This window comes from Hevea brasiliensis, chromosome 2, assembly GCF_030052815.1.
Source record: "Hevea brasiliensis isolate MT/VB/25A 57/8 chromosome 2, ASM3005281v1, whole genome shotgun sequence".
In the NCBI taxonomy this organism is placed as follows: domain Eukaryota; kingdom Viridiplantae; phylum Streptophyta; class Magnoliopsida; order Malpighiales; family Euphorbiaceae; genus Hevea; species Hevea brasiliensis.
The window spans coordinates 98,797,366-98,820,580 of NC_079494.1; the positions used below are offsets into that span (position 1 = coordinate 98,797,366).

Sequence of the window (23,215 nt, forward strand, 5' to 3'; positions counted from 1 at the left end):
GATGACAAAAAAGTAAATTGCTTAAAATCAATATGGATCTTGAATCCAGAGGTGATAACAAAAAATGTAAATTGCAGGAAAATAAAATCAACTTGGATCTTGAATCCAGAGGTTGATAACAGGAAATGTAAATTGGAGGAAAATAAAATGAACTTGGATTTTGAATCCAGATGTTGATAACTGGAAATGTAAATTGCATGGAAATGTAAATTGCAAGAAAATTAAATCAGCTTAGATTTTGAATCTAGAGGTTGATGGCAGGAAAAATTAAATTGTTGAAAAGTAAGTGTAAAGAAAACAATTAACTGTTACTAAGGATAAATGAATATGTTGACTTTGAATTTTAATTTCTTGTTAATGAACATATTTTATAATTATACCTTGATGCTAAGAATACAAAGCAGACTTGATGCAACATGTTCATCCAATCAAAAGTTTACTTAATGCAATCCTGAAACTAAATGATTGATGAGAGAGGCAAGAACAAACCCAAAGATGTGGCTTGCTAGCTATCCACATGTCATTATTTAGAAGCGTCGATTACGGGGAGTGATTTCTTCCATTTTTACGTTGTTTTCTTAGGAGCACCTTTTTATGTTTTCACTCCTTTTTTTTTTTTTTGAGTCCTAGCCCTTTGGAGGTATCCCGTGTTAGCATGTTGATTGTCTTCTAGTTATTTATTCCTCAAAGCAATATATAAAGTTACCTGTGCTTAAATTCTTACTTTATAATAAAACTTTGATAAATTAATAGTGCATTAATCAAAGTAAACAGACTAAAAGTGAGTTATGCATGAAATATGAGAATATTCATATTATGGTTTTGATGAAAAGGGAATACATGAAAGGCGTACAAATTAAAAAAAAAAAGTGTAAAAGGAAAATCTTATGAATTCCTTTCAATTAGCTTTTAAGACCCCTTAATTGCCAGAGATTCAAACAATCTTCAGAAGAGCACTTGTGTCATGGTGACTTTGCTGCATTCCAACTTCGAGCCGTTTACTCCTTTTTCCTCCATTATTAGTTCTATCAGGAGCACCCTTTTAGGTTTTCACTCTTAATTTTCTTTTTTTTTTTACTCACTTTTTCAGAATGCCCTCTTGGGTTTTAATCCTTCACTCATTTTGTAAAAAGTGCCTATATGGATTTTCGCCTTCTTTTCCTCATTTTGCTAGGAGCGCTATTTCAGGTTTTCACTCCTACTTTCTCTCTATCTCTCTTTCTTCTTCTTCTTTTTTTGTTTTGGATTATTGCTAGGCATAATATCTCTTTACCGCATCTGTATTTATTGGCCTTGACAGTTCTTCCCCGTCCATGTGAGTTAAGATCAGAGCACCACTGGAAAACGCCTTTTTAACCATATAAAGTCCCTCATAAGTTGGTGACCATTTACCCCAGGGGTCACTTTGATTTGGGAATATCTTCTTTAGAACTAAATCTCCTAGCTGGAATTCTCGTGGCCATACATTCTTATCAAATGCTCTAGCCATCCTATTTTGGTATAATTGCCCATGGCAGACCGCTGTTGACCTCTTTTCTTTAATCAGATTCAACTGATCCAACCTTGATTGGATCCATTCAGTCTCATCTAACCCTGCTTCCTTTAAGATTCTCAAAGAGGGAATTTCAACCTCAATTAGTAAAACAGCCTACATTCCGTACACCAGTGAGAATGAAGTTGCCCCAATTGACATTCTTATTGTAGTCCGATAGGCATTAAGAGAAATGGAAGCATATCATGCCAATCTTTGTAAGTGATAGTCAACTTTTCAATTATTCATTTGAAGTCATCTTTCCAATTATTCATTTGAGATTCTTATTGGTAGCTTCCACAGCTCCATTTTTCTGAGGTTGATAGGGTGATGAGTTGAGGAGGCAGATATTGTATTGGTCACACAGCTTTTGAACATTTAGACCATTCAAATTCCTAGCGTTGTCAGCGACAATTTCACTGGGGAGGCCATATCTGCAGATAACATTATTCTTGAGAAACTTTATGAACACATTTTGAGTGATGTGGGCATATGAGGTGGCTTCTACCATTTAGTAAAATAGTCAATGGCCACTAAAATGAACCTGTGCCCATTGGAAGCCTTTAGATTAATTGGACCGATGATATTAATACCCCAAATCGCAAACGGCCATGGGGCGATAAGGTTGAAAAGTTGATAAGGTGGGACATTTATTCGGTCAGCATAAATTTAACGTTTGTGACATTTTTAGAAGTATTCAATACAGTCCCTTTCCAGAGTAGTCCAAAAGTAACCTCGTCACAAGATCTGCTTAGCCATCATGTGTCCATTGCTATGAGTGGCACAGTTCCCCTCATGGGTTTCAAAAAGAATCCTTTTAGCCTCTTTTGCATCCATGCACCTCAACAGTTCACTATTAAAGTTTCTCTTGTATAAAATTTTGCCACTAGGAAAGTATCCCAATGCTAATCTTCTAATCATTCTTTTCTCATTTCTGCTTGCCCTAGAAGGATATTCTCTAGTTTTGATGTACAGCTGAATGTCGTGATACCAGGGCTTACCATCTACCTCTTCTTCAATCATAAGGCAGTATGCTAGTTTGCTTCTTGCCTTAATTTGTTATAACTGCGTTATCTATCCCTTCTCCATTTGAGTCCTCATTGTTAGAGTGGCCAAAGCATCTACGAATTGGTTTTTATCATGGCTCAAGTGAGTGAAGGAAATTTTTTCAAATTCCTTAATAAGCTCTAAGAGATACTTTTAGTATGGGATCAACTTTGGGTCTTTGGTCTGCCATTCTCCCTTGACTTGATAGATAATCAAGGCGGAGTCTCTATACACTTCTAATTTCTTTACTTTCATTTCAATGGCAGCTTGCAAACCTCTCACACAGGCTTCATATTCTGCAATATTATTAGTACACATAAATTTTAGTTTGACTGCTACTGGGAAGTGATTCCCGTCTGGGGATAATAGTACTGCCGCAATCCCATTATCAGAAATATTAACTGCCCCATTGAAATACATCTCCCACACATCATCATGGCCCTCAATGTCCGTGCTTACTGCGTTGACATGCTCGTATGGGAATTCAAAGTTTAGAGCCTCATAATCATCAATTGGGTTCTCTACTAAGAGGTCTACTATCACATTCCCTTTTACTACCTTCTTTGTCATATAGACAATGTCATATTGTGAAAGCATGACTTGCCATTTTGCTATTCTTCCAGGTATGAATAGGCTCTCGAAAATGTACTTGATTGGATCCATCCTGGAGATGAGCCATGTTTTATAATTTAACATATAGTGTTTGAGTCAGTTTGTTGTCCATGCCAATGCACAACATGTTTTTTCTACAAATGAATACTGCGACTCACATTTGTTGAACATTTTGCTCAAATAGTAAATGGCTCTCTCTTTTCTCCTAGTGTCATCATGTTGCCCCAAAACACAACCCATTGAAGTTTGCTGAACTGCCATATATAAAATCAACGGCCTGCCTACTACTAGAGGAACTAATATAGGCAGATTCGACAAGTATTGCTTAATCTTTTCAAAGGCTTCTTGACAAGCTTCATCCCATTTGAAAGTGTTATTCTTCTTTAGCAGTTTGAAAATGGTCTCAGCCTTGGCTGTGAGATTGGAGATGAATCTTGAAATGTAATTCAATTTTTTCAGAAAGCTGTGCACATACCTTTTTGTTTTTGGGGATAGCATTTCTTAAATGGCTCAAACTTTATATGGGTCAACTTTTATCCCTTCTCACTGATAATGAATCCAGCAATTTCCATGACTTTACCCCAAATGCACATTTTGCCGGGTTCAGCTTCAGCTGATATTTTCTTAGCCTCTCAAATACTTTTCTCAACTCTTGCACATGGCTTTCAGTTCCTCTGGACTTAATGATCATATAATTCACGTGGACTTCGACTTCTTTATTTATCATATCGTGGAATAATGTGACCATGGAACGTTGATAAGTAGCACCAGTATTCTTCAATCCAAAAGGTATAACTTAACAAAATACCCCCCACTAGGTGATGAAGGTAGTTTTCTCCTTATCCTCTTTATCCATCAAGATCTGATTATAACCTGAGGCTCCATCAATACATGAACACCTTCCCAGTCCTACCACATTATCAACTAACACATCTATATGCGGAAGAGGAAAATCATCCTTCAAACTTGCTTTATTAAGGTCCCTGTAGTCAACACATGCTCTTACTCTACAATCCTTCTTCATCACAGGAACAACATTAGCTATCCACTCAGGATATTTCACAACTTCTAAGAACCTAGCATCGTAGTGCTTTTTAATTTCATTCCTAACCTTGAGCAGCGTACTTGGGTTCATTCTTCTTAATTTCTACTTTACTGGGACTATTCCAGGGATCAAAGGGATTTTATAAGTTACTATTTGGGGATTCAAACCCGGCATATCATCATAGCTCTAAGAAAATACATAAATAAACTCCCTCATCAATTAAATCATGTTCTCTAACTCTAAATTATTTACAATTTTGAGCTCTTTCTTATTCTCTTCAGTCCCTAAATTTAAGATGCTCATCTCATCTCCACATGGCATAAGAATGGGCTCATTTAATTTTGGTTTTCCCATTTGCTCTCTCAAGGGTACAGTCTCTTCCTCTTCATCAGAATCACTTGTATCCATGGCAATTATGAGTCTTTCAAAGTTAACATGAGGGATTTTAGAGTCAATTGAGTTATTATGTTTTGGTTGATCATCAGGCCTGGAAAAATTAAAATGGGACACATTAAAAAAATGGAATTTAACAATGGGTTTAAACAAAAGAATATACAAAGAATTTGGAGAATGCGTTATTAATTTATAAATGTTTCATTATAAGAAAAGGTCCATTTACAAAATCCCACTATGGACAGAGTGATCAAGTGTTGGTAACTTCATTACTTGAAGAAAAGCGTAGGGATATCCTCAACTTCCCAGTTATCCAGTTATTGGCCTTTTGGAATTGACACAATCAGCATCTCTGGCACGGGACTTAGTTGCAGGACATTGACAGATACATCTGATGGAGGTTCTTTGCCCTATTCTTTTGCTTTTTCAATAATTGGTCTGGTGAAAACATCTTTAATTTGAGGGATGCTCCTCTTCTTTTCAGGTAAAACCTCAAATCTTTGATCTCGAAGCATATTTCTCACCCAGAAGCTCCTGTCCGCCAAAGCATCCTCTTCATACCCTAACCTTGAGCGCCCATTCCTCTAGGTTGCCATTACAGGCTCAATGATTCCTTGTAACATGGCCCCTAATCCCTTTCCTTCTTTGTAACCATTCTTGTGCATTATCTTTGCAACCATAGCCATAGCTCCACCATCATTCAAGGGGGTCCCTTGTAGCTCCAACGCTTGGAAAGAACTCTCCAGGGCCTGCTCAGTTGCCTCTATATAAGGAATCGATTGGGGTTTTGTGACTAACATGGCCTCCTCTCCTCTTATTATAACTATCTTTCCCTCCATGACATATTTGATCCTCTGGTGCAGGGTAGAAGGAATGGCATTGGTTGCGTGGATCCATGGCCTCCTTAGCAACATAGTATAAGTCGACTCGATGTTTATCACCTGGAAGGTGACGTCAAAAATAGAGGCTCTGATTTGGAGTAGGAGCTCAATATCTCCTAATACATCTCTTTTCGTACCGTCAAAAGCTCAGACTATCATGCTGCTTTACTATATTGAAGACGACTCTACTGGGAGCTTGGCCAAAGTCGCACTTGGTAATACATTGAGTGCTAATCCATTGTCAATTAGAACCTTTACCACAATACATCCTTTGCATTTAACTGTCACATGTAAAGCCTTAGTGTGCCTCAAGCTAGCAGGTCAATTTCGTCATCTAAAAAGGTGACAAAGTTTGGTGCTTAGATTTTCCCAATAATCTTCTCAAATTGTCCTAGCATAATGTCGAGAGTCACAAAGGCTTGATTTAAGACCCTTTGCAGTGCCTGGCAATGCATACTTGAGCTCAGGATAAGTGACAATAATGAGATCCTTGTATGAGTTTTCTTTAAATGTTCAATCACATCATATTCGCTCTACTTCATGATCTGCAAGAGCAATTCTTTCTCATGTTTATGTTCACTAGATTCTCCTTTCTCCACTTCTTCAGAACCCTCGTCATTCCTTATTGCATCCTCTGCCTTTTCCTTTCCCTTCTTCTTTTCCACTCCTCCAGGGCCATAGCATCTTCCGCTCCTGATATTCTATCTCTTCCTCGAGAACAAGAGGGCTAAGAGTAAGCTTCACATATTGTGGGATTAAACTTAGCTCAGGTGAGGTTATGCTGTTCAGGAGAACAGAGGGTCCAGTATAAGTGAGCTTGAAATGGGAGGGGGATAATGAAGTGATTGGTTGAGTGTAAGTGTGGTTGAGAGTAGGAGTAGATGAACTATTCAAAGCTTCTTGGGTGAAAACTTGAAAATTGTAATTCTAGGGTATTGTGTAGGTGTTAGTGACTAGGAGTTGTTAGGGCATCCTAATGACGAATCTTGGAGGTGTGAAGCGAAGTTGGGACTGGAGGAAAAGAAATTGTGTTTCTACGGCTTTGACGACTCTGCTCCTCTCTAGTTATGTTTACTTCTTCTTCTCCTTTTACTTTTGATCTCTTTTGGCACCTTGAAATTTTAAACCTCATCAATTTGTCCACCTCATCTTTAAACTCTTCACAGCCAACTAATGGATGGTCTGGGATACCCCCATGGTAAGGGCACCCTAACCCTGATTACACTTCCCCAGACTTCACCACCTTGGGGTCTAAGTACCCCTTTTTTATAGAAAGTTCAAAAATTTCCTCATAAAATAGCTACAAGTGTTCAATTCCAGGTTTCAAACCATCATCCACGACCTCTATCATATTCACATTGCTTCCTCTTCCAGCATCATGGTTAGGCAATGGATTTGTAGCCACATTTGGAGCTATATTTCCTCCCTCTATTTTCAGCCAATCGTTCCTGATGAGGGATTGTACGATTATCAGTTGCATGACCAATTGCGCCACCATGGTACTCACATTTAGCATTAAGATTATACCATCTAGGGTAAGGTGATTGCAAAGGCTCTAGCAGTATGGGTACAATTTAGTTAATACTTAGTAGGTAGCGATGGATTTCGCTCAGGGGCATGGGTAGGGGTGGATTTGAATTTCTGGCTTGTCTGGGATTAGCTTGAGGAGTTGGTGGTTGGATGTATGGAGCAGGCTGGGTCAGAGGTATTGGATGATAGGTGGTTTATTGTGGAAATTACAAGCGAGGGTGAGGATAGCTTGGGAATTATGGTGGGACATTTGCCACCATTGGATTCTGGGTAGGAAATTACCGGTGAAATTTATTTTGGGGAGGGCAAGGTGGATAAACTTATCTAGATATGGCATGCATGTCCCATTCTCTTTTCTTAGTAAGATTTGGAGTTCTTTTCATAAAATTTTCCCTTGCAGTCTCTTGAAGCCTTCCTAGCCTTAGGTTAGCCTCAATCATTTTCCCCATTTGTATGATGTTAGCAAAATTATTGGATGTGTTCTCGATCATCTAGTTAAAATAGGGAGCTTTCAGAGTTTCAATAAATAAGGAATAGAGCTCATTGTCTGTCACCAGTGGGTATACTTCGGCGGCCTTTTTTCTCCATCTTTGAGCATATTCCTTAAAACTCTCTCCTTCCTTTTGCTTCAGATTTTAAAGATCCCTTCTGGTTAGGGCCACATTATAATTAAACTTGTATTGCTTTAGAAAGCATCTGCTAAGTCTTTCTAGGAGTGTAATTTACTCCTATTTAACTGAATATACCAACATAGTAGGATCGAAAGACTTTTGTGAAAGAAATGGATCAATAACTTGTCATCCTCCGATAAAGCTGACATTTTTACTATATAAGTGGCCGAGTGTATGTGAGGATCAGAAGTACCACTATATTTCTCAAATTCAGGAATTTTAAACTTTAGGGGTACCACCACATCTGGGACTAGTCTGAGAGCTGACACATCCAATGAGCCATACATATTTAGTCCCTCAATAGCCCATAAACGTTCCTCCAGTGCCATCAGCTTCTCATTTTCTATTTTCTCCTTTTCCTTGCCCATTTGATATATTATTCCTGCTGACATGTTAGGGGCCTATGGGTATTATTCAGCTATAAGGGAAGGTCTAATTATAAAAATTGTTGAATGGATAGGCGGCTCATTTACTTGAAAGGTAGAGGCATAAGGGTTAGTAGCTCTGCGACTTGGTGTTCAATTCTTTGGAAAACAAAGGAAGATGAAGCTTGGTCTTGGTAGCACTGGGGGTTAGAATCCTCAGTTATTATTGGTAGAGCAGTTATTGGTAAGCTCGGTGGGGTTGTGGGTTTTTTTTTTTTTAGGGCCATCTCCCTCATCATCTGTATTAATTTGAAAACTTTTTCCTTTAGGTAAGCAACTTGCCCTTGGAGGTTTCGGACTTATTCCTATTCTTCCATGATCTTTTTTGTTTGATAATGCGTTAAGTAAATATTTGTTTGCATAGCGGCTTGCTTGATCGGGTGTACTTTATTGTGAGAAATATTGATTTTATTCCAAGAACGTATGCAGGCATTAGTTTGATTTATTTAAGGTTCTTTTATTATAATTATTTTCCTTATTGATTAAAAGGATCTGAGAGGCAAATGTTTGCCAAGGGTAAATCAGTCAACTTCATGATGGTATCGTTCAATAGTCTAACTATGAATGGCGGGCTCATATGCGTATCCATGATACTTGTTCATGAGGTGCATATGGCTTTCGCATAGCTCTAATGAGTATAAATCCTCGAGGAGATATGTTATTCATTCATGATTTCTTCAAAGGCACGAAACATAATTTGATCAATTCATTGCATTAAAAACTTAGTCATTCATTTACATGACCAAAAACATTCTGAAATTGGCTATTGCCTAGGCTCTGGGAGATTCTTTAAGATGCAGTAGCATTTCTTGAGGTATTCATACAACCTCTCTTCTTGTCTTGCAGGATCAAATGTTTACAGGGCATATTCTGACTCTGGTAACAGCTCCTGCTTTCCTTGTGCCACCATCCTTTCTAATCTGTCGACATTTTCCTTTAGTTCGCAATAGAGAACGATCGACATTCTTTTCCTTCTTTTCCTAGCACACTCTTTTAGAATGTCATTGATCAACTGTGTTTGCTTTTCGAGTTCATTTTTCTTTGTTTTGTTCTCTTGTCTATATTTAGCCATAAGCATCTTGTGATGACTCAACTCTTCTTGCAGTTTGTTGTTTTGCATCCCAGCCTCTCTTTACTTACCATGAAGCATGACTTTGTCCCTTTCCCATTAGGCTTTTTATTCTTTATACTCTGCCCCTGTTACCTCCATTTCTTCTCTAACCCTCTTTCCTTCCTTTTATAGAGCTTGCCTAGCATTTCGGGCTAATAAATCTTTCAACTGCTTTGCACGTTCCTTTAGCTGCTGATTCTCTGAAACCAAACTTTGGAAATGGATATCCAACTTTGCACGAGCTTATTCCAAGTAATCCTCCATATTATCTTTATGAGGCGATTTATTTTCTGGACCCATCAGCTTAGGAACCTCATACCCTTTGTCTCTTCTACTTCTCCATATAGGATATCCTTTGGTTGTGCTAGGTCCTTTAGGCGACCATTTCATTAGGGTTATCTTCTCCCAAGACTTGCATAGGGCCTTTAGTTCATTCACTTTACCAGCCCCATAATAGAAATGAACTTGGGAAACCCTCTGGTGCATGGGATAAGCTGAGTCAAGTCAAACTGCCTCATCACTAAAGCTGGAAGAAAACTTGTACATCTAGTTAGCCCGACTAGAGGTATGAATTGATAATCCCCTGTACTGAACAGGAAAGGTTGACTGGAAGTCCACTGCTTTCTCCAGCAATAGTTGTGACTATTGAAACTTAAAATCAACTCTTGCCATTATTGTTCATTTTTCTTGCCTATTGTTATCTTCAACATCTTTTCAATAATAGGCTGATCAGAATACCACATCAACGCCTTGGTCTCCCATGGGCAGACATAGCTTAGAGTCCAAAGATACAATAGTTGAATGTAGCACTTCATGACTCCTTTACCCTTTTATCGGCAATATGTCTAGGTTAAGAAGGTTTCTGCTTCTCTACTGCCCAAAATAGCTCTACGACATTCTGGGTCACAATCTTGAGAGATCTAGGCAATAAGATCAACAGTAAATCTGAGAGCTAAGCGCTGGTAAAGCCATCTCCCACTTTCCATTCTAAATATGTTGATCAAGGATCTTCCTGATATAGGTCTAAGGCCATCTGTGAGAATTGCCTTTGATAGCTTCTTTAGCTTTGGCTTCTTCTGCTGGGACTCCTATTATATTAGCAAACCGCTTCCATGTCTGCCTATAGTCGAGGTGAAGATAAATACAGTCTTAAGCCAAATAAGGGATTTCCAATAATACTTGATACTCCTCTATTGTTGGTGTTGTACTAATATTATTGAAGGAAAAGACCCTATATTTGGGGTTCCAAGTGGACAATAAAGCTTTCAGAGTAGGAACTTGTATTTTAACCTGCATTAAGGTGGTAATTTTTCCATATTTCTCCTCAAACTTTGCTTGGGCATGCGAAGGTAGCGATTTCCAACTGTTAAGCAGGCTGTCAAGATTAGCTAATTTGACTTCAATCTTATCAAGATCGAATGGAGGTAATAGGTGAGCCTCTGCTTCTATATCCGCTTCTCTTACCTACAAGGACTCTGAATTCTTAATTAATCTAGACCACTGTTGTGCGTTTTGTTCTTGCCTTGAAATCTCATCAGTTGACTAACTTGAGGATGCCATCTAAACTTTTCTTATTTACCCTTTACAAACACACAATTTACTATACCTGTATTAAAGGAAAAATTTGATCAGAACATAAAAATATAAATGCATAATTTTAAGTAATTTGAATTACACTATCAAAGGCCATAATGTCTATACACCTATCAAAGTAGGAAGGTGTTTAGACTGCTTTAACGGTATGATTCAAAATTACCCTTTTTCCTCTAAAGAAAACATAAAAGTGCTTAAGTATAAATAGATTAAGAGAAAAGGAAGTACGTCCCTTTTGTCCTAAAATGGGATAATCCTATCATCGGGTGAGAGCTACCTAACGGGATGGTTCTACCCTTAAGGGTGGCTTGCTAGAGCTCTTGACTAGTGTGACGATTTAGCTTAGGGTCTAGCTTTCTAAAGTTTAAATGTCCCTAAATTTTCCTTACTGTGAACAATAGAGCCCCATTCCATTACCATGATACTGACAGGAAAATCCATGGGTATCACAATAAATGAAATGCGTTCCAATCTCAGTGAAAGTCTTCTCGGATACTAACAGGGCAGAATCCATGGGTACCGCTACATGACTCCCTCCTAATCCTTAGAAAGTAAGAAAGCCAGGTTATAGAGCTAAAGTGTGTGAGGACATTGTGTAAGTATTAAGTGTGTGAAGGGACATACTCACCTCTTCCTTATTCAAGGGAATAAAAAATAGTGCTACTATAACAAAAAAAAAAAAAAAACATGTAGACAAACCAATAAATAAGGAAATGCACAAAGAAAAACAATAAATTAGATTTCCCATAATGGCGCTCAAAATTTTTTAAGTTAAACCCCAACGTTATTGATAATAATTTATAAGAGCACACAGTTAAACCAACTTTTGGATCTCCAACTTAGGTATTAGGTGCTTCCCTAGTGGAGTCGCCAAGCTGTCATAATGGTTTTACGGTCGCCGGACGATTTTCACCGAAGTGGAAAAGTGTGGAGTCGCCACTTTAATTTTAAAAGAAATTTAAAAAAAAACCACTTATTGTTTTAGAAAGAATTTGACCACTTCAAAATAGAGGTTCTGGATTTGGGATCCGTATACATGTGGGGAAGGTGTTAGGCACCCCACATCGTCCCTCAACAAGGGTAAGTAGATCTAATGATGTGCTCTTTATAACTTAAAGCCGATAACTTTTGGGGTTAAATTTATGATGTTGGTTCCCAATGTTTATTATAGGAACGCTTGATGTTTCATTATTCTGGATATCCTAAGAATGCAAGTAAATGGGGTAGCCCTAAAGTGAGTGGAGATTGTGTTTGTTTAATTTATTATATATAAATGCATTTTATTAAATTCCTCCCTTCCCGTAATTAGGACTCTAATTCTGAAGAAGTATTATTTGGCCCTTAGAGATTCACAATGAGTGAGAAGGACTCTTGGCTCACTCATCATTCACCTCATCATTAGTATCTGAATAATTGAGGGTGTGTAGCTTGTGTAAGGAAATTGGATTAATACGGGTAAAGACTTTCATTCCTTTCAATTAGGATTCTAATTCAAAAGGGATGTGTTAATTATAACCTAGAGAGTTTTCTTCATTAATGAGGACTCTCTGTTAATGAAGAAAGGATTAATGAAGAAAGATCCCATCATAGGCATAATTATTCATAAGGTATTACCGGCATTAATCCACTTCCAAATTATTTATGTGTTTATAAAATAGTTGGTTAATTTTGGTTGTTCTTCATGGGAGGACTCTCCATCATATTTAGATAGATCACAAATATAAAGGCTCTAAGAAGGACTCTCCATTGGACGCAAACAAAAAGTTATAAAGCATGAGGCTTACATAAGGAGTCTCTCATAAACCCATAATGTTGGATTGCAAAGTTCTTGAAAATCGTTAAGGAAATTTTAGAGGAAAGACTCTCCTTCTTTTTGAGAAATCTTTAGAAAACATTAACGGATACTAACTCTAGTAAATATGAGCCCCAGGAGAGAACTCTCTCCTGAACTCTCGTTATTTTGAATACTGTAGGAGGATAAAAGATAGGAATATTTATAAAATGGTGTAAAGAATAGGACGGTTCTACTTTCTAATTTCTATATGAATGATAAATTGTGAGTGTTATTTCCTAATTTTTTTCCCATTATCCAAACTCCTTTCCTACTCTCTTTATGTCCTATCTCTTACTAGTCTCCCGTACTCTCCATGTTAATCCTGACTTGTCAAACCCTATTACTCACAATTTTTTTTTTTATCTCTAATCATATCCAAATTCTTTATGCAGCGCCCCCTCTCTTATTATTTTTGATCTCTCTAATCAAATCGAACTCCCCATATCAACATCCCTTTTTACTCTATTTTTGACCTTTTCAAAATCGATCCGAACTCTCCATGTCAACATTTCTTTTCACTCATTATTTTCGACCTTTCGTCTATTCTAATTGAGCTCTCCTCTTTCCATCTGAACTCTAAACACCATTTATTATCATCTGAACTTTATTTCTACACTACTAAAAAAGAAACACATACTTTTCAAGATAATGAAATGACATAAATGCTATTATAATAGAAAACACTAATATTCATGAGGTATGCCAATCTAACTCCAATCTATTCTAAAAGTTCGGTATGATTGAGACATCTTAAAAGTCCAAATTCTAGCTTACAGCGCTACTTGTGACCTAAATATACCCAATAAGAACTATTTTAAAGCATTTACCTGCGAAGAACTCTAGAAGTGATGGGAGAGCAAATGTTGATATCTTGCATCACAATGGGACCGCTGGGGGCTAGGCCGACTAAAGCACATTTTGAAATGACGAGAGCGACGGGGAAGGGATCCTAATGACTAAAAACCCCAAATGGACCACTAAGCTATCGAATAAATCTATTGAAGATGGGGACTAGGGTGTATTGGGATTTGTAGAGTCAAGATTCTTTAGAAAACACATTTCTAAAGCCCCTCTTTAATGATTCTATATTCAGGAGAAAAACAAACGAACTTAGGATTGAAGCTTAAAGACTAAAAGTTAAAGACCCAAAGAAATCTCAATAAGAAGACCAAGAACTCGGACTTAAGCCCCCAAATACCCCTTCTCTGTGAAGATTTTAGGTATTTATAAGGAACAAGGGTCTTCAAATGGATGACTAAGATTTTTGATGACAACATTGAAGGGTGCGGATTTCAAAGAACAAAATCTGAGGGTTAAGAATTAAAGAGACCAAGAATTATGGGCCGTGATTTAGCTCAGGACTCTTTTGTCCTCTTCTCTCTAATCCAATGGCTAGGAATTCTACCTTACAAAACAGATCAAAGGGTTGGGAATGAAATGTGCTAAATCCGTTTGTTAGTTTTTATTGAACGGCCCAAAGTCTATCCCTACAAATGATATTAAAGGTACAAATTGGGGCATACCAAAATGCTTTAACTGCCTCAGATCTGGTGATTCAGATTCATCCTTACAAGATGGGGTGGATGGTGGAGATTGAATCGTACCCCATATGCTTTAACAAACTTAGATCCGATGGTGGGGGAGTTGATCTCGCGAATCAAGGGTCATGGTTCGAAGTAACTTCTGAACTTCTGATTTTCCCAACCTTCTTATCTTTATTAGCCATTTTCTCGATCTACCCAATCTCTTAATCTTGTTCCCCTATTCGATCTCTCATTATGGTTGGTAACCTAAAGCCTTCTCTCCTGATCTCTTATGCTAACCCTTTCTACGTCCAATCTCTTCTTATCTTTCTTATCTTCCTAATCTCTTTTCTACCTGTTCTTTGTATCTGATCTATGTTGTTGCCCATCAAATATTGGGAAAGCATTAAATTCTCTGGTAACCTATGAGCCACTTCAAGTTCTGCAAGCATTAAATGCCCAGGCCTATATATATTAAGGGGGGTAGGCCATCATCCTCACATTTCCACTTTTCTTCTCCGGTCAGTCTCCAACGTGTTCTTCTTCCATGCCTTATATTTAGTTACGATTTTCATCATGACATTGTTTTGATCTTTTTGTGACAACTCCCTTTGCCTATCACTTGAAAATGGATTACACTAATGGTCAGAGAGTTATGAGAATGTCATCTGATGGAGGCATAGAAACCGGACTAAACTGCTGATTTGGGATCAAAATAACCACCATTCTAATCTCTAGTTGGCCTGTCGGTCCGAGCCTAAGGCTGATCTTGAGCAAGGGGACTGCTAATTTCAATCTTGATATCGGTGGCTACCTCTTGAAGTTCATTTGGCTCCTAACCATCTTAGAGGCCTCGACTAAAGCTCAGTTCTAGTTGATGACATCGATGATAACAATGAGCTTTCCGTAGTCTTTACCATAGTTAACGAGAGCTACCTTTTCAATCCCCACGTATCTCCTAAACGACATCTTGAGATCGGGAGGATTCCAAACTATGAATATAGAGTAGAATGTAAGTACATTTGTAATTAATGATCGGGTTGGAGAGGACTACCCAATGATGTAATATGATCTTTTGAAAATGAAATAGACTTTTATTTGAGCTCGATTTTATTTTATTTATTTATTTATTTATTCTGTTTTTATTTATTCATTATGTTCTTTATTATTTACATTGTTCTAATTGTCCTTCCAATCCCTCTCCTATCTAATTGCCTCTTCAACTGATCTCTTTCGTCCGAACCCTTTCCTATCCGATCTCTAGTCATAACTCTTTCAACTGATCTCTTTTGTCTGGTCCCTCTCCATCCAATCTCTTTCGGTGCACATTGAAAATTGGGGTAAAAATTGAATTTCCCACTGGCCAATGCACCGCCTAGGGTCTCACGAGCATTTAATGCTCACGGATATATATGTATAGGAGAGGGGGGGGGGTCTCATTTTCACTTTTGCTCTCGTTCTCTCCCTCAATTCTCTCAAATTTTCGGCGAGGTTTTTTTTTTTGTTCTTTGCTTTTCCAACAACGATTCTTCATGCAGGTAATCCTTTGATCCTTCTCCAATCATGTTCTTTTTGGTTTCTTGAAAATGAGTGGCACCGATGATCAGAGAGTTGCCAACCCCCCCTCCATTCATGTTTTATAGAGCTTTGACAAAGGTGATGAGGCTAGACTAAGTGGGTGACCTGAAGTTGTTACGGCTACCATCCAGCCCACCGAGTCAAGCCAACAGCAGGCTCTGGTTATAAGGAAAGAACCTCTATTCGTTGACAAGCTCCCTTTAATCCTTGGGATGTCCGATCTCAAACTCATAAGCTAGGAGTTCAATATTCCAATCGACTCATTCAAGCTCATTCGGTGTCACGGGCATCTTCAGGCCGATCACTTCTTCGAGGAAGTAGATCTGATTATAGTGTATGAAGAACAATTAAAGGTCAGGCTATGGATTCCTCTGGAGCAATTTTACAAGGATGTCCCGAGGTACCATCGAGTTTGCATCGCCGCCTAAATGCATTCGAACTCTTGGAAAACTCTAGTGGCCTTCAGAAGATTATGCCGAGCTAAAGGACTAGAGCCCACAGTGAAGGTCTTTGCTAAACTACACAAACTCACTTGGCAAAAAGATGATGAATTTTGATTCTTCTAAGCGAAGCCAAAATGTAAGCTCTTTACTGATCTCCCTTCTTTGCTAAAAAACTAGAAAGATCAGTTCTTCATCCTCAGAAGTAAAAATCTTTGTGGCTTCGAGGGGATCCCACAAAGTTGGAATTATTTGGCCGAAAGGCTTAAGAAAAAGATCATCCTGAATGATGTCAAGGATGCCATGGTGAAAAGGCTTAAGATCTAGCGATCTCTCATAGATATTTATGCTTGGACGTGATTATGGCCGAACTGAAGTGGTGGATGATGTACGTCATCACCCATGAGAACATCTCACTGCAACTCTTTGATCTCGGCCCTGGGATGGGTGAAACCCAAATCTTTAGTCTTTTAGTCCTAGCAATCTCACTAACTTGCTTTTCTATGTAGACATGACGAGAGGTGAGGTTGTGAAATAAACTTAGAAGTGGAAGAGGAGCTACTTGAAAGGTGTTGGAAATGAATGAGGCTGCCATTCACGAGGCCCAAAGACAGGCTCAGGTAGAAGTGCCAAGCTCTCCAGTCCAAACTCAAGAGCAACTGACCTTGGAAGTGCAGATCCTCACTATGAAGCCTTCCACTCAACTTACTGAGCCTCCTTCCCAACCTCCAGTCTCTTCGACTACAGAGATCGGATCCATAAGGCAAGTAGTCCCAATCAGGTGACCACTCTCCCGAGATGCCCAAGTCCTACTTCAATCACTTGAGAGGAATGAAGGCTTGGGAAGCGTGCATTTAGAGTCTTAGAAGGTTGAATTTCAAAAATTATTCTAGGGTTACATGCTAGCATATCAAGTAGCTTATGAACCTGTGTGACTTCTTATGCCCTCTAGTATGCCAAATCACACTTTTGGCATACACTAGGAGAACATTGCCATTTAATATTGAGAATTAACTATTAATTCATTAAAACTTAATTAAAAGAGGGATTGGAATTCAACTAACCTCTAAGGCGCTGAATCAAACAATCTTACTCCCTTAGGGTGCTTGTAGGACTCCAAATGTTGCCCCTCTAGCTTGTCCACCACAAGCTCACCAAGTCCACCAATGGTAGCCCAAACTCTCTCTTTGAAGCTTGCCAACCACTAATGCTTTAGGGGTTTTTCTTTGGTGAAGGTTAAATGGGTGTATTCAAGCCATAAACAATTTCTAGCAATTTTGATTCAAGACAAAACAAAACTTTCTACTTGAATCAATGGAAGAAAAGTGAGAAGAGAGAAGAAAACCCTTCTTGCCATCCAAGGGTAAAAGAAAAGAGAAAAAATTGCTTCTTCTTTTTGTCTTGCATTTATATACAAGAGACAAAACTAATTAATTCGTGCCACATATCAATTTCTCATTTAATCTTGCTTTCTTGTTGTCTTAATCACATTAAGACAAGTGTCAAGCCAAGAATAAATCATCATAAGGTGGTCTTCCATCATGGGAAGACAAGTGGCTCAATCATATGGGTGCCACGTGTTATCATCTTATGGAGCCACGTGTTACCATGTGAAATTACCATTTTGCCCTTATATGTAATTTTGAGTTCTCAACTCAAAATTGTATGTTCTCTTCTTCAAATTAATTTATATCATATATAAATTGATTAATTAATTAATCTCCATTAATTAATCTCACAATTAAATTCATATTCAAACTCTTTAAATATAAATTTAATTTACATTATACATCCAATAACCTAGATTTGGTTTCAAGTCATACTAGGAACTTTGCAATCTTATTGCAAACCAAACCTATTTAATTAATTAATTGAACTCTTTAATTAATCAATTAAATCACATTTTACTTGGTGATTAACTTGTGTATATGTGTGACTTACTAAGCTCATTACTAATTGGCAATGAGAAATGATATCAACTCTTAATATCATTAGAATTCTTTCTTACCGTAAATGATTTCTCTAAATCATTTTAGGCATCTCATAGACCATGGTTAACCCCTAGCATAGCATGCCATGGCCACCCAATCAATAATAATAAATACCTTAAATGAACCTTTAATCATATGTTACCATGCACTAAAATCTCTCCATTACAAAATCTCAATTCTAGCTGGAGTTATGGTTTATGTCAAACTCTATTTGCTATGAATATTATATTCTCTTTTAATTCTAATTCTTGATTAATCAAACTTTCTTGTCAGAAACTCTTTTCTGGCTAAGTCTATCTATCCTGGCTAGGAACTTGAATCATCAAGAATGATTAAATGAACATAGGATTTTATCCCTATTTACTTAGGGTAACAGATCTGTAACACCCTCCCTGTATCAACTCCGTACATTCTACTGTTCCGGTGACCGGTGTCGGTCCGGACAGCTAGAACGTCCGAAAAAATATTTAAACTAAAGTCAGGAACCATAATTAACTCAAATATTAATAAGAAAAATTTAGTAAAAATTTTAGAAATAAAATACAACCAAGTCAAATGGCGGTGCCCAGCGATGGGTAACCCAGAGGAAGTTGCGGTTCTCGCAACTAGGAGCCCTAGACCAGGAAAAATTCATAAAATAATTTTGGGACTCCAAAGAAGGGTCATTGAGGTTCCTATGGCATCAGAATGCCAAGAAAATATTTAGGAAAATTTTTCAATCGGTACAGACAATTTTGACCCATTAAGCCAAACGGAGGGCATTTTGGTCATTTCGCCTTCAGAGGTGATTTTTGGCCGACTTGTCCAGTTGAGTAAATAATTATTGTGACATAAAATATGAATTAATATTGATGAAAAATTAATTTAAAGTTAGTAGAAAAGAAAAGAAAAGAAAAAAATACAATATGTGCAATTTATGACATCATTGTGATGTCATTTGAAGTTCCCACCAATCACATGTAAACAACCAACTAATTAACCAATAAAAGAGACAAAAATAGACCAAAGGAACTAAAAATGCCATCAGCCATCTTCCTCCCCAAACCAGCCGAAACCTATGCCTTGCCCTAAACCTCCATTAACACTCCATTCAAGCTTAAAAATCTCTCAAACCTCACCCTAAAACCCTAAGTCACCTTCACTAAAACTTATCCACACACCCTAAGGAAGCTCTAGGCAGCCACAAAGAGGATAAATTTTAGAGTTTTCACAAGTTCAAAAAGTTGAGCAAAGAGGTTAGTGCCTATTTATACTTATACTTCTTTTATTCCATATTAAGGACTTAAAATAAGTAAGGAATTGTGAATTAAATGAATGAAATTTATGTGTATGTACTCCTTGAAATTTCGGCAGCCCTAAGGAAGGGATAAGAGTGATTGTTTTGATGGACTTAGAGTGGACTAAAGATGATGTTTAAGGTATATATATACATGTATAATGAATTGGTGTGCTAACTAAGGTAATTGGTGTAAACCTTGAATATGAGCTAGGGTTTGGGAGTGACACTTGGATTTAGCTTATGAAATTGTTAAAGAACATTCTAATGGTCAATTAGTGACCATTTGAGGTAAGTTGACAATAATTTGAAGTGCATTAGAGTGTTACAAAGTGTTTTGGTAGGCTGCCTAGTGACAGCAGCAGGGAGGCTGTGAGTCCAGCCTGTTTGGACTGCCATATCTTTGGCTGTGTAGGTTCAATTGGTATTTGGCCAATTGGACATGAAACTAGACTTATAATGGCACAATTTTTCTGAAGAAACCATGCCCAAAAGACCAAAGCAAGTGGACCAAAAGTTGGCCCCAATCCAGATACCTTGCAAGCAAATTCTGCAGAATGACCAAATGAACAGTAACTATTCATTTGGCCATAACTCACTGTAAAATGGTCCATTTGACCTGAAATTTTTACAGTAACAAGATAAGATATAGACAAACAACTTTCATGAAGAAACCTACCCCAAATTATGACCAGAACCTATTCAACAAGGCAGTGGCAGTCACTGTTCATTGTACTGTAGATTTGGTAAATTCTGCAGATTTGAAATCCGGCCAGCTGTGGTTTTTGGACCATATCTAGAGCTACAAAACTCCAAATGGAGTGATTCGAAAAAAGAAATTCAACTAGACAAAATAAGAAACAACTTTCATGTTTTCCATTTCCTCAAATTTCCACTGTAACAGTCCCTAATGGAACAGTAAACTTATGGTACAAAAACTGAAAATTCTGCCCCTTAGTGCTAAGCTTGGAAATGGATTTGGTGATTAATTCCAACAAGTTTTAAATGCAAAATGTGGTACATTGGGAGTGTTAAAACCAATGCATCTATTTTCTATCCAAAAGTCAACATTTTTGTTGACTAATAAAGTGAATAGTGACACCAAAACTTGAAATTCAAAAATTGAAGAATTCAAAAGTATCAAATGCCCTAGTATACCTAACTAGATTGGTTTGGATAGTTTGGCATGCCAATAGGGTTCAGTTAGCAGTACTGCACATGGCATTATGTCATTCTATGATTTTATGGCTTTTAGCCATTCTGACCTTGTGTTGATATTTGGCCTTGTGCCCATTGTCATTACAGCTTATTAGTTGTTCTGTTGCACACCGGGAGATGCATATGTGACCGATGGTGTGACGGCCCGAGGTACTTGATACCCAGTGCGGTTTACGTTATCGATCCGATCGTCTAGTATAGGTTACTTGGGCAACCAAATGAATGAAAGTGGACAAAGTTAACAAAATAAATGAATATACAAATACAAAACAAATAAGTCATATACATTCAATGCATATTTATTTCTGTTATTTCTTTCTATTTTATTATTTGCACCACTAAGCATTATTGCTTAGCGTGTTGCTTTTGCCACGCATAGGTTCGGGAGATACTGACCAAGAGCCTAGTAGACCACAGATTGGGTGAGACCTCCTGCAGCTCTGCATAGTGTCCGTGTCACCTCACCTTCCACAGTGCATTAGTAGGACACTAGGTTTCATTTTGATATTTTGTAACTAATTTCTATTTTCTCATGTGTATTTGAACTTATGTAATGTATTTTGATGTTCATGTAAATAATGAAAATTGTGTTTGTGAATGGAAAATGTGAATATCTATCTGTGAATTGTACTTGATTATCACATGAGATGAATGATTGAGAAATGAAATTGAAAAATATTGAGATTTTGATATTGGAGTTTGAGATGATTGAATATGATTATAGGAAGTGTTTTTCACGAGTTCAAGAAGCTATTTTCTCCATTTTTAGCTTGGTACTCTGCCGGATTTTTTATAAAATTTTCGGAACCCCAAATAAATTATAATTTCAATAAATGACTTAAATAAATAATATTTCACAAGTTATATTCAAAACCATGATAAAAATTAATTAAGGTAAAATAGAGTGTTTCGGTACACCGTGTGACATAACTTACTCGGATGTACTGTAAACGGGTAACGGGTGTCACAAGATCCCATCTTGATCAACACCCATCTCCATATATAACTAGTAGGAGCCAACACATGCCCATATACCCATCCACAGTATGAGTATGAAAGCAGTATCAAACTCAAATCACCTATATACAAGATAACTGTATTATCTCAGGTCTAAAGATTATATGCACTGATATGACATATGACAATGCATTGACAAAAGTAAACTCCACGTGCTTATCATAAGTGTCACTAGTTCGGCCTACTTATCATCTATAAGTGCCTATCATGTTTGTTATGTGGCATGAGACTCACCACTCCAACTTATTTATATCTCATATTAATACTTTGGGAACAAACATGATTACAATTTTTCTGGATAAGTCATATCCTTTTGTGAAGTATCCTCGCTTGTGAACCAATTTATAATACTTTGTGCTAGAAATACTGTCACTCATATTCTTAACAACTTAAGAATAGAATTTCTAAGAAAATATTAATGGACCTTTTCAATTACACATAAATAGATTATGTAAACAGAAAAGTGTAATTGCCTTTTATTAATGAAATATATACAAGATACATACAAAATGATATACTCTAGGGCATACTACTAACAATGAACTGCTCAATACGAGGGAACGCCGACTTGGCCAAAGTCTTGGGCTCTACAATCTGCTTCCCTAAAGACCGAACTAGGATGGGCCTAAAGAGCATGGAGGATCCCCTCACTCAAACGATGAGCTTGAGTTTGGAGGCAGTTGCGAACCAACACATGCTTAGAGAAAAGGCCCACCTCTTAAGAAGGGAGATTACAAAGCGATCCAGTGCGACAGTTGCGAAGAGCCAACTTTCTGTTGCGAATGAACGGATCAGCGAACTAGAGGGATAAGTGAGGTCTCATGAAGAGAAGACTGCTCGGCTGGAGAAGGAACTTGAAGATGCTCAGGCCTTTCGAGCTTTTGACCTAACTAAGTTCTCCGAAGAGATCAAAGCAAAAGAGAATGAAGCTCTGGTGAAGGAAGCTGGCCCTTACGTGAATGCCCATAGTGATCTCCTAGTCAAGCTAGTCAAGCGCTATCCCGAAGAGGATTTCACCTGGCTCGAGAAGCTTGCCCTGGGTGTTGAAGCTAAGAGCGAGCATGAACAGGAGGGAGAGGAGGGAGTGAATAATGAAAATGTAACTATAGATTGGGCTGGGGAAGACCTGCCCACTAAATGAATGTAAAAGTTTTTTGAGATAAATAATATAACTCTTTTTGCATGAGCAACCTCATACTTTTGGAGATCAGATAATTACTTAAGAGATCAGATAAAACATTAACCTTTATTAAAATAAGTGTTTGCACAATTAAAACCAGATAACTAAACACAAGACTGTTCGCAATTTAAAATTTTAAGGTATTTGAATAGTTCTTGAGATCGAAAGACAATAGAGCGTAGGATCGGATAATCCGGAGATCGGATATCGATCGAGAATAGAATGACAGAGATGAAGAGACAGAACATAGAAGTGTATGAGATCAGATAATCCTGAAACTTAAACATATGAACACGCGATGAAGAGATCGAAAAACAAC

The 23,215-nt window shown here is 37.6% G+C and overlaps 1 protein-coding gene across 1 annotated transcript; it reads right to left on the reverse strand.

Moving 5' to 3' along the window:
• Positions 1 to 2,731: 2,731 nt before the first annotated feature.
• On the reverse strand, positions 2,732 to 3,241 carry LOC131177943 (uncharacterized). The gene has a single exon (XM_058143119.1). The coding sequence runs from the start codon at positions 3,239 to 3,241 to the stop codon at positions 2,732 to 2,734; it is 510 nt and encodes a 169-aa protein (XP_057999102.1).
• Positions 3,242 to 23,215: the final 19,974 nt, after the last annotated feature.